The sequence below is a fragment of the Platalea leucorodia genome (assembly GCF_965183815.1).
Source record: "Platalea leucorodia genome assembly, chromosome: 4".
NCBI lineage: Eukaryota > Metazoa > Chordata > Aves > Pelecaniformes > Threskiornithidae > Platalea > Platalea leucorodia.
This window is the reverse complement of record NC_138826.1, coordinates 70,635,600-70,646,347: the sequence shown is the minus strand read 5'-3', so window position 1 is coordinate 70,646,347 and position 10,748 is coordinate 70,635,600. Positions and strand designations below refer to the sequence as shown.

At 56.2% G+C, this 10,748-nt stretch overlaps 1 protein-coding gene across 1 annotated transcript; it reads left to right on the top strand.

Annotated features, from left to right (window-relative positions):
• Nucleotides 1-5,514: 5,514 nt before the first annotated feature.
• Nucleotides 5,515-10,492, top strand: SLC16A8 (solute carrier family 16 member 8; the record flags this gene model as incomplete). The annotated part of the gene is made up of 4 exons (XM_082311207.1): nt 5,515-5,743; nt 6,243-6,386; nt 6,948-7,811; nt 10,098-10,492. 4 exons carry the CDS (start codon nt 5,515-5,517, stop codon nt 10,490-10,492), a joined length of 1,632 nt encoding a protein of 543 aa, XP_082167333.1.
• Nucleotides 10,493-10,748: the final 256 nt, after the last annotated feature.

Below are 10,748 nucleotides of genomic sequence, written 5' to 3'. Positions count from 1 at the left end.
TGGGCCACCCTGGGCAAGGCGGGGGCAGGTGACAGTGCCCAGCGCTGCTGCTCTGCTCCTTTGCCTATTGTCCTGTGGAAAAGATTTGGGTTTTTTTTAAATAAAATGGAGAATGATGCTTCCGTGGCCATCCCAGCAGCTGGGACATCCCCTCAATCAGAGGACGTGGCGGGAGGAGGACATGGAGTCCCTGCCAGCACAGCAGCCATGATGGCTGCCCATGGTCTGGGCGTTGAACGCCGCAGTGCTGTGGCTCCAGCTAGGGCAACCAACAGCCCAGGGGGCCGGGGCAGACATGGAGGGCACCAGGAGGGCTGTGCAGCCCCCTGCCAGCCACCCCCGGTCCCCCCAGCTGTCCTGCCACTGGAGGGCAGCAAGCCCCCGCTTCCCCGCCGCCATGTGCGGGCAGGCCCTGCCGGGGAGGATGAGGCCCAGCAGCCATCTTCTCCTTGCCCAGGCTGTGAGCCCCAGGGGTGCCCCGGCGTGGCTCGGTGTGGGGTGGAAACGCTCTGCCGGACACCTGCGGGGGCCTGTGGGTGCTCCGCCAGCCTGGCCCCACTGTCAGGGGCCAAAGGGAGAGGTGGGGAGGGAGGGAACGCAAGCAATGGCCAGGGCTTTAGCCGATTAGCCTTATTAATAGAAATTAAACCCTGGCTGCGAGTGCTGCAAAGCCCCCCCGCACCCCCTCCGCCCTGCTACCAGCAAGGCACAGCAGTGGGGGCTGAGGGGCTTTGGGGGTTTACAGCCTGCGCCTTCCCCCCCACCCCAAAATCCCACCTAGGGTGAGCCCCGGCCCCCTCCCTGGCGGTAAAACACGTTCCCCCATGCACGGCCGGAGACTGGCTTGTCCCTGGTGCCCAGCAGACACCCTCCTGGCTGGCAGCTGCTGAGGGGTTTCGATTTGGCGGGGGGTGGTGAGCGAGCTGCCCGGGGCGGGCTGGATCCCACCCTTCCAGCCACGGACAGCAGCGATTCCTCGGCCGGTCCATCTTGTCTTCGCTCTCTGCTGGGCGCACGCCCTGCAGAACCACACCGGCGCTTCTCCATCCTTCTGGCTGGCAGCTGAGGAAGCGGTGGGGGGGCTTCAAAAGCAGCCCCTTCTCCCGTTGTGCCCCCTACTAAAGCATGGCTCCGTGCCCTCATCCTCCACTGCCCCCCTCCCCGGCACCCTCCCTCCTGGCTGGGTCCATCACCAGCACCCCCCACCCTCGCCCCGCTTCCTCCTGCCTCGGCCCCTCCGAATCTGCCCCCCGCCAGCCTGCCCCGCTCTGCTGGGGGAAAGGCGAGGAGCCCCTTGGCAGCGGGATTACTGGGGGATTCGGGCCGCGGCAGGCAGCCACCTCCTCCCCATTGGCTGGAAAAGCCTCTTAAAAGTGGAGAAGTGCTTTCTGCCTGCTCAGCACCCGCCGGTCTCTGCCGACCTGAAACCATAAGCGGCTGCTGACCCACATCCACCCTGGGAGCACCGTGGGGCACCACCTGCACCCGCAGGAGGCAAGGGGGTCCCCCGTGCGGGGCGTCCCCCTGGATTGGCCACGGGCGGCTTTGCTGAGCAGCATCGGAGCTGAAGGAAAGCAGGCTGAGAGGGAGATTAGCTCTCTAGTGAGGGCGTAGTTGCCCCAAAAGAAGGAGCGGGGCACAAGAGACCGCTCGACGGGTGCTGGATTCCTTCAGGCATCGCCCCGTGCCCGGCTGACGGCGTGCCCACCATGGAGCAAAGAGCCAGCGGGACCATCTAACCAGGTGCCCTCGTCCAGAGCCGGGAACTGCCAGCTGGAGGGAGAAGGGAGCACTGTGGACAGGTCCCCTCAGCCCTTGGAGGCTCAGCCCGTGCCTGGGAGATCGTCGCTTCGTTGCGCAGGTCAGTGGCGTGGGGGGATGCTTGTATCCTGGCACCGGCTGCCGATGGGACAGCTTGTCCCAGGCCCTCACTCGTTTAATTCTCCAATGAATGCTTTCCCAGGGTGTTGTCTGTGGGCTGGGGAGGCTGGTGCCATGAATCGTGGCCCTTGTATTTAATAAACAGACCCCTCCACCCCATCCATACTATGTGGAGGCGCAAGGAGCCATCCCAGCACTCATGTGGACCCTCCTGGATGCAGCTTGCCTGGCACAGCAGGGCTTTGCTGGGCATCGTCCAGCACTGACTGCTCTGTGCTCTGTGTGCATCCAGAGACTGGCAGCCATGGCTGGACCTGTTGTGGCCTTCGCCCTCCCAGCCTGGGCTGGTGACTTCTGGTGTCGGTGCCAGTCTTCTCCTGGCACCCACCTACAGCTAGCTCTGGCAGTGCCTGCTCTGGGCCACCTGTGTGTGGTGGCACGGGGAAGGGCAGGTGCCCATGCTGATGAGCTTTTAGGTGCATGTGAACTTACCCATGGTATTTTTACCTGTGAATAAAGCTCCTTAACTGAGAAGAGAATAATAGCAAGCTGTAGAGCCTGCAAAGGCAGGTGCAGAGTACACGGTGTGACCATCGTGTGCAGCCGTGAGCAGAAGACCCAACGTATGCGCCGTGGTGTTAGGAAAGAGCAGCTCTGAACTGCCTGGCTCAGAGCTGGGATAAATCTCCAGCAGAGCTATGCTATAGCATATTGGCTTTGGAGGCACCTCCACAGGTGAGCTCCTCTGGTGCACCTCATCTTTTTCAGCCAAGATCTAGCTGCAGGCAGGTAAAAGCCCCTTCATGCCTTGTTGTACAGTTGTGTAGCGCTGAGCAAGTGGCTCCTGCAGAGGTACTCATCCACCTCCAAACTCAAACAGTACTGATGGATATTTGTCTAACATGCTCTTCAAAATCGGATGCCATTGATTCATCATTGACAGGCGATGCTACAGAAATCTCTGAAGAACATGCCACAGATGGACAAATATTTTCTTGCCAGGAAGCTGGAGGGGAAAAAAAAAAAAAAAAAGATGAGTTGCAATGGTTTGATTGATTCATTCGATTTGTGGTGCAGGACGAGATCAAGAAGAGCGGGGCTGGGAGAGGGACTTGGATAAAAAGGCTGAGGATGTGTTTGGTGTCAGTCACTCTTATTTGAGGTAGCTATGTGCAGCAGATGGTGCAGTGGTGCAGCACCAGCACTGATGGAGAAATCGTTGCGCTTTTGCGGCAGGTCACCTTTTGTACAGCTGTACCTAGCTTGTCGGTCAGGTGGAGCTGGGAGAGGAGCAGCAGGTGGGTAACGGCAGAAGCTGAGTGAGACAGTTCAGTCTGGCTGTCCTGGTGCCAGTCATCCAGATAACACCAGAAAGGGTGTGAGGAGGAAGGTATGGGTATCTGGAAGGTGTATAATGAATCTTTTCTTCCTTGCAATGATTCTTTGCCTTGAAAATGTCTTTATAGCACCCTATTCTCAGTTCATGCCTCTGTCCCTTGCCACAGTCCCTGAGACCTGGGCTGGTGGGGGGAGAGACTGGAGTAGCCTGCACCGGCCCCTGTGGTTCAGCCTAAGAGTTGTTAGGATATGGCCATCCAGAAGAAGAGCTGCCCAATCCACACTCAGACCCAGATCCTGCTCCCTTTTTTCATGTCTGATGGGGTTCTGAAAGTTTAGGGATCTCTGCTGCAGGGACTTGTGGTGGTGGCAGATGTCTGGGTGCTGCCATGAACAAACCGCTCCAGTGTTTTCAGGAGCCATAGTTCCCTGGGGAGGGGAAGGAGGGAGACCGCTGCAGGTGGCTGGTGACTCCAATCCCACCCTTCCCTCCATAGGTCAAGCTTGGCTCGGGCACCTGACTAAAACCAACCAGCCAAGACCAGTGTGTGCCTCCTCACGTTGATGCACTGTGGGTGCAGGTGCCATGTCCCTTGCAGAGGGGTCCAGAACGGGTCTAGTTGTCTTGTCTTGCAAGTGTCTCCTCCAGCACCGCCTAAACCATAGTTTCAAACCCCTCTCAGAGCACTTCCCAGCCCTGTTTCCAGCCTTGTCTTTGCATGCTGAACCTCCTGCAGCCTAAGCAAGACCAGTCTCTCTCTTTTTCTGCAAGATTGAGGCATATTACAGGGTAGAACCATCTCTTGCTGAGAAAGGGCCCTTTGCCTGGACTCTGCCCCAGCCTGTGCCATCCATGTTTTTGCCTAAAGGATTTGCACTCGTTTAACTTGCAGAGCAAAAGGAGTGCTATGGGAATCAGGGCAAGTCATCCTCGTTGCTTGGAGGACACGAAGAAGAGCAGTCCGCCTTGAGAAATGCATCCAGAATCAAAGCTCCCAGGTGCTAACCCCGTGTGTACGGTCCATAAGAGTGTCCTTGTCCCCTTGGCAGTCTCCAGTCAGCATGTGACTACAGGCATTTTGCATGACTGCCAGTGCCAAGGGATGGGGACATTGCCGCCATCTCGTGTCCTTCAGCCAAGGGAGGCGGGAGGAAAGAGGACCCATGTTGGGGGTGTACTGCCAGCAGGATGGTGGTAGGGCAACCCAGACCCGGCAAAGCCCAGCTCAGGCAGGGAGAAAGCCTGCCTGCTTTCTAATGCCTGTCTGATGCTACTTAGGAGCATCTATAATCAAAGGCCACTGATGCTTTTGCATACAAGTGTGAAAATAAGCCTGGATGACCAAGAAACTGAGGCCAATGGTGCCAGAAGGGATATGGCAGAGACCTAGTGCCTAGGGGAGAAATGAGAAAAACATCCCCACAGCAGCCAACTGGAGCAAAATTCCTGGGCAGCTTAACAGCCCCGAGAGCAACTCACAAGACATCCCCTCTAATTCCCTCCTTCTCCCCGCTTAGGCTTTGTTCCGGTCCCTCCATGTAGGTACAAAGCCCTAATCTCTCTGGCATGCAAATAACCAATGCCACCGGTTTGCCTATGCTCTCCCCCTTCACCCATTTCCCAAATCTGGCCCCTCGTGGTGGGGAAGGGAGGGCGAGGGAGAAGGCTGTGCACAGAGGCCTCCCAGAGGAAAGCACGGCGGGGTTAATGGACCTCCTGTGCTCCACTGCTGGAGGCGTCTGTAGCAGGGCAGGTCCTGGAAGGCTCCCAGCTGGAGCAGACTGGGTGAGGAGAGGCTCAGAGGAAGATCTTTGGAACCAAGCGGGGTTCACGTTGCTGGCTCTCACCTCACACCAGCCTGCAGGCAAGGCTGGATATGGAGCAAGTGGGGTGCTGCCGATCCTGATGCCCCACCACATCAGATGCAGCTCTCCAGTCTCAGCTGGGAGCTGTGACCCTGCTTGGCTGCATCTGACCAGGGTTTACAGAGCTGTCGGCTGCCCCGAGCTCAGGGGGACCTTCCCACCTCCGCCCAGCTGTGGCTTGACCTCACACCCTGTAGCAATCCTGCCTTGCCTGACAGGATGAAGGTGGAGAGAGATGATGTGGTCACCCAGTGAGGCTCTTGGAGCTTGGAGATGGTGGGCATGGAGAGAAATCTTGTAGTAAATGTTTGCCTGCTGTGCTCTTATCTTCTTGCAGTGCCTGGAGATTTTTCTCCCTCTCTCTCTCTCTCTCTCTCTCTCTGTTGCCCTACCTGCTCCTGCTCTGCCTTTCCCCTCCCAGGCTAGACAATGGGGAGAGCTGACCCAGAGGAAGGACAGCTCCCAGCTCCCGTGAAACCCCCGGATGGTGGCTGGGGCTGGATCGTGCTCTTCGGCTGCTTTGTTATCACTGGCTTCTCCTATGCCTTCCCGAAAGCCGTCAGTGTCTACTTCAAGGAGCTCATGAAAGATTTCCATGTGGGCTACAGTGACACAGCCTGGATCTCCTCCATCATGCTGGCCATGCTCTACGGGACAGGTGATGCTTGGATACGCTCCCCCCTCCCCAACTTGTGCCTTCCCCTGCCCTGCTATGGGCCCAGACTCTCCTCATGCTCACTGGCCCGCTAATGAACCAACATGCAGAATACAATTGTCCCACCACTTCTCTTCTAGAAGTGTGCCATATTTCATGTCCCCGTTTCCTCTGCCCTAGGAGACCTCAGGGGTCACCCCACCTGCCTCTCAGACAGTTGACACGGGGTTTGCTCCCATTGTGGAAGTGCTCCCCCTATCACACCAAACCCCTCTTGCTCCCAGGGAACAGGGGGCTGAAGGCAGGGCATGCAGAGGTCTCCACGCCGCAGCCTCTCTCCCTTGGCCTGGCCCAGCAGATGTGTATCTATCTAAGCAGCCAAGCAGTGATCTCCATCATTAGTGTTTCACCTTCCCCGAGTGCCCTGCTTGGGCTGGCTGCCCCTTCCCAGTTGTCCTGTCTCCTTCTGGTCTCCTACTCTGTCTCCTCTGCTTCCTCCCAGGACCAGTATGCAGCATCATGGTGAACCAGTTTGGCTGCCGGCCCGTGATGCTCATCGGCGGGCTGCTAGCTTCCTCTGGGATGATCCTGGCATCTTTTACCACCAATATCATTGAGCTTTATCTGACAGCTGGTGTGCTGACAGGTGAGAGCCCCAGGAGTCGGTGGGGGGGACACAGACTTACCTGGGGAAGAGCCAAGACCATGTTGTATCTCCCTTTAGCATTGCCATATTAACATCAGGTCTCCCCTCACCTATTCGCACCTGCTCAGAGAAGGCATCTAGTCCTGAATGTTGCACCTGTGGGAGATGCATCTGCTGGATCTAAACAGGCAGGGCCTGTGGTTGAGGGGAGAGGGACAGAAGAAATGTAAGTAAGTGATGCTCAGCGATCATAGCAACTAGGGTGGCATCAGTATATAGTGGTAGGGGAGAAAGGCAAAGTTCCTGTTTAAGGCACAGGCCCTGCCTAAACATGGCCACAGTTAGCTGATTCAAATACACTCCAGGTAGACAGGCTGTTTTATCCCATCTTCCCCGTGGGCAACCCACCAACGTGAAGGAGCAGAGGCTTGTGAGGAACACATGAATCCCATCATGGGACTTCAGGGCTAGGATAGTCTGAGGGGAGTTTTCCGCTTGTTGCAAACCACATCTCATGTTCTTACACTCCCTGTCTCCCTCCCGGCTCTCACCCTTACGTAGGTCTGGGTATGGCGTTGAACTTCCAGCCGTCACTGATCATGCTGGGTACCTACTTTGACAAGCGTCGCCCTCTTGCCAATGGACTGGCTGCTGCTGGGAGCCCTGTCTTCCTTTCCTCCCTCTCTCCACTGGGGCAAGTGCTGCTGGAGAAGTTTGGTTGGCGAGGAGGGTTCCTTATCATGGGGGGCCTTCTGCTTAATTGCTGCACTTGTGGGGCAGTCATGAGACCCCTGGATATGGGCATGAGGCGGAAGATGGAGAAAGCTCAGGACAAATACGAAGCCAAGGAGATGCTGCCCATAGGAGGGAAATCAGAGGAGGGAATCAGCACCACTGATGGAACCAAGAAAGCCAAGAAAGCCAAGAAGAAACCCAAGAAAGGAAAGAAGCTTCTGGATTTTAGTATCTTTTCCAACCGAGGCTTTATCATTTACACTATTTCAAAGTTCATCCTGGTCTTGGGTCTCTTCGTGCCCCCCATATTGCTGGTCAACTACGCCAAGGACACAGGCGTACCAGACACAGAAGCTGCATTCTTGCTCTCCATCATTGGTTTCATAGACATCTTTGCCCGCCCAGCCTGTGGCATGGTGGCAGGGTTGAAGTGGGTCCGCCCTCACGTGGCGTACCTGTTCAGCTTCTCTATGCTCTTCAATGGCTTGACAGATATCTGCAGTGCCAGGGCTAGCAATTACACAGGGCTGGTCATCTTCTGCGTCTTTTTTGGCATCTCTTATGGCATGGTAGGGGCACTGCAGTTCGAGGTGCTGATGGCCATCGTTGGCTCCCAGAAGTTCTCCAGCGCCATCGGGCTGGTCCTACTTATCGAGGCTTTCGCTGTGCTCATCGGTCCACCCTCTGCAGGTAGGTCTCTTATTGCAAAACACAGGAGATTATTAATTTGGCTGCCATTCCATGGTATTGCAGGTATTGGGCATGGGCACGGTACTTGAAGAAAGACCCTATTTCTCCACTTCAAATTTCCTCTAGAAGCTGAGATCTGAAGTGAGAGCTCGCAGCCTCACCGCATGCGCCACAACACTGAATCTGAGCAGGGGCAGAAGATGGCAAGTGATGTTTCTCTCTCTGCTTTGCTCAGAGACCTTAGCGATGGCAGGCATACAGCGCTTTCCAGAGTGGCATGACTTCCAGCGTCCCTCAGTCCTGATCACTGGCACTTCACTCCCTTTCATGTGGGGATCCAGGTCTCTGCCTTCACTGCAAACGTTGCATAAAATCATGTTATGGGTAGGGTCAGGCACATGCTGCAGGCAAACCTTTGAGGGTCTTCAGTAGGACAAGGCAAGGGTCTTTCAAGTTCTCCTTGGTGTCCATGGCCTTTTGATTGGTGCTGTGAATAATGATCTCAATTTCTGTTGGCCCCAGTCCCAAGGCACAGGTATTTTGGTGTCAATCGAGTCAAAACAGTTTGTAGAGCCACCTGAGGCATTTGCTGTTACTTTTTTTTTAAGAGGATTAAGACACAGCTTCTCAACCAGTCTAGTCTAGGCCACAGTCCCTCGTAAGGTCCCACAAACAGCCCATAAACAAGCTGTTGAATGGGGAGAAACCTTTCACCCGAGAGCTTGATGTAGGTTACTGTTAAGTGTCTGATCAGATCTGAGAAAGCCAAATCATGCCAAAGGCTTATTTCCAAACGACGTGCAGTTCCCTGCATGTGCGATTTGCGAGGAAGGGTTAGGGACAGACCATGGGCAAATCCCCGGGCAGGAACCACTCCATTGCTTCCTGCGCTCCCTTCCTTCAGCTGCAACACGTGAGCTAAAGGCCATCAGTGAAGACTTCTGTGTGAATGACCTTTTTTCCCCAGCATGTACCACCAGTTATGAGCAAAACCTACCCTCAGCAACTCCACCCAGCTCTCGGGTAAAAATTGGTGGCCAAGAGAAGACCCTCTTGATGCTAACAATAATTCATGTCCCATCTTACAAGCTGTGGGGCAGTCAGCAGTCCCAGGCCAGGGACGGTAAAGAAATATGTGTCTCGGAGGCAGCTGCAGAGAGATCATGGAGGGAGAGGGGGATTTAACAGACACCAGCGGGTGGTGATGGGGGACACCCCTTAGCCCTCCTGCCTCAGTTCAGCTGTGCCTTGGCACTGTGCACACGCACAGTGGGACGCAGACGGTGCGGGGTCACCGAAGAACGGTGTTGGGGGGAGCCAAGTCATGGTTCCCACCTTCCGCCCAGGGGGACCCACTGCTGCAGGACCCCCCTGGTACGGGAAGCCTGAGCGTGCTGGCAAACCTGACAGCTCGGACTCGGGGGAGCAGTGCTCGGCTGGAAGAAGAGAGTTGAACAAAGTGGCTTTGTTTGGTGTAATCCTCCTGAGCTGCTTCCCGCTCCGTGGGGCTGAGGGAGTTTGGCACAGGCTAAGCTGCACACACACGCGCGCGCGCGCGTGCGCACAGGCTCCTTGCTCGCCATCCGGCTTGGGTGAACAGGGGCACGTTCATCTGAGGAGGAATTCGCCGCATGCCTCCCATGACTGCTCCGGGAGGCACCTCAGCGTGCCCTGGGGCTGGTTTCAGGCCGTGCACCGTGGCGCAGCAGGGACCGGGGGTCACGTGCGCAGTCAGGAGCAGCTGCTCAGGCTCCCCAGCACCAAGGACTGGGAACCCTCCCTCCATTGCCGGCCCTGGTGCATTCAGAAGATACATTGAGAACACCTCTTCGGCAGAGAAATCACCAGGTGTGGGCCAACCGAAGGGATTTCTCTCCCAAAGAGATGTTTCTTCTCCTCTGTTTTCCTGACGTGATAGCTTAAGAAACAGCAATGCCTCTCAAATTTTTTTCTTTTCTGAGACTGGACAAGCCAAGTCCTCAGAGGCTTGTCTCACCTTGGCAAGAAGAAAATGGGCCACCATGACACAAGACCATGACATCAGTGTGTCACAACTATTTAATCTTGTCCAAACAAGGGAAAGCACCAGCCCCGCACTCTTACAGTATTTTCCTTGTTGTACAGCGTGGCTTTTGCCCAGGGTGATTTTTCGATATTCAGGCTTCTTGCTCTTCCCTTGAGAAATGGGTCCTTAGCCAAATGCAGGTGCTGCCTGCCTGTGCTGGGCTGCCCATGCAGGAGTGTGTAGGCTGAGGCCAACTGTCTCATTTCTTCTCCAACCACCAGGCCGCTTGGTCGATGCTCTCAAGAACTACGAGGTGATCTTCTACCTGGCGGGCTCAGAGGTGGTGCTCTCTGCTCTCTTCCTGGCCATGGCCACCTACTGCTGCCTGAACCGAGGGAAGAAGAAGGAGCCTCCCCCGGACAAGAACCCCTCTGCGGGCGGCGGGAGCGACACCGAGGAAGCAGAGTCCGACGTGCAGGAAGCCGAGGAGCACAGCAGCAACAACCACCAGCCAGCCCACAGCACCGACAACGCCATGGTGGTGGCCAGCGAGGAGGCCAACCACGTGGCAGAGGAGCAGAGTGGGGAGGGAGGCGGGTGTCCTGAGGGGGACGGGGAGGTGTTGGCACGAGATGGCTGCAACGCTGACCAGACGGTGGAGAGGGACAGTTTTTAGCCGGGGCAGAGGAACAGGGATGTATAAAACTGGCCTTGTTCGCATGCACCTCAGCATGGGCGGGTAGGTGGGCTATGGGGTGGAGAAAGTTGAGACAAAAGCACATGTAAGAAGTAAGAGGGAGAGGTATAAGAATAGCTGGTCCTTATGTACATATGTCCACATACCTACCCAGTGATACGTCTGCTTGCATCCTGCGCCCGTGCTGGTACAACACAGGCTCACAGCAGCCCAAACACCAAAAAGAGAGAAAGAA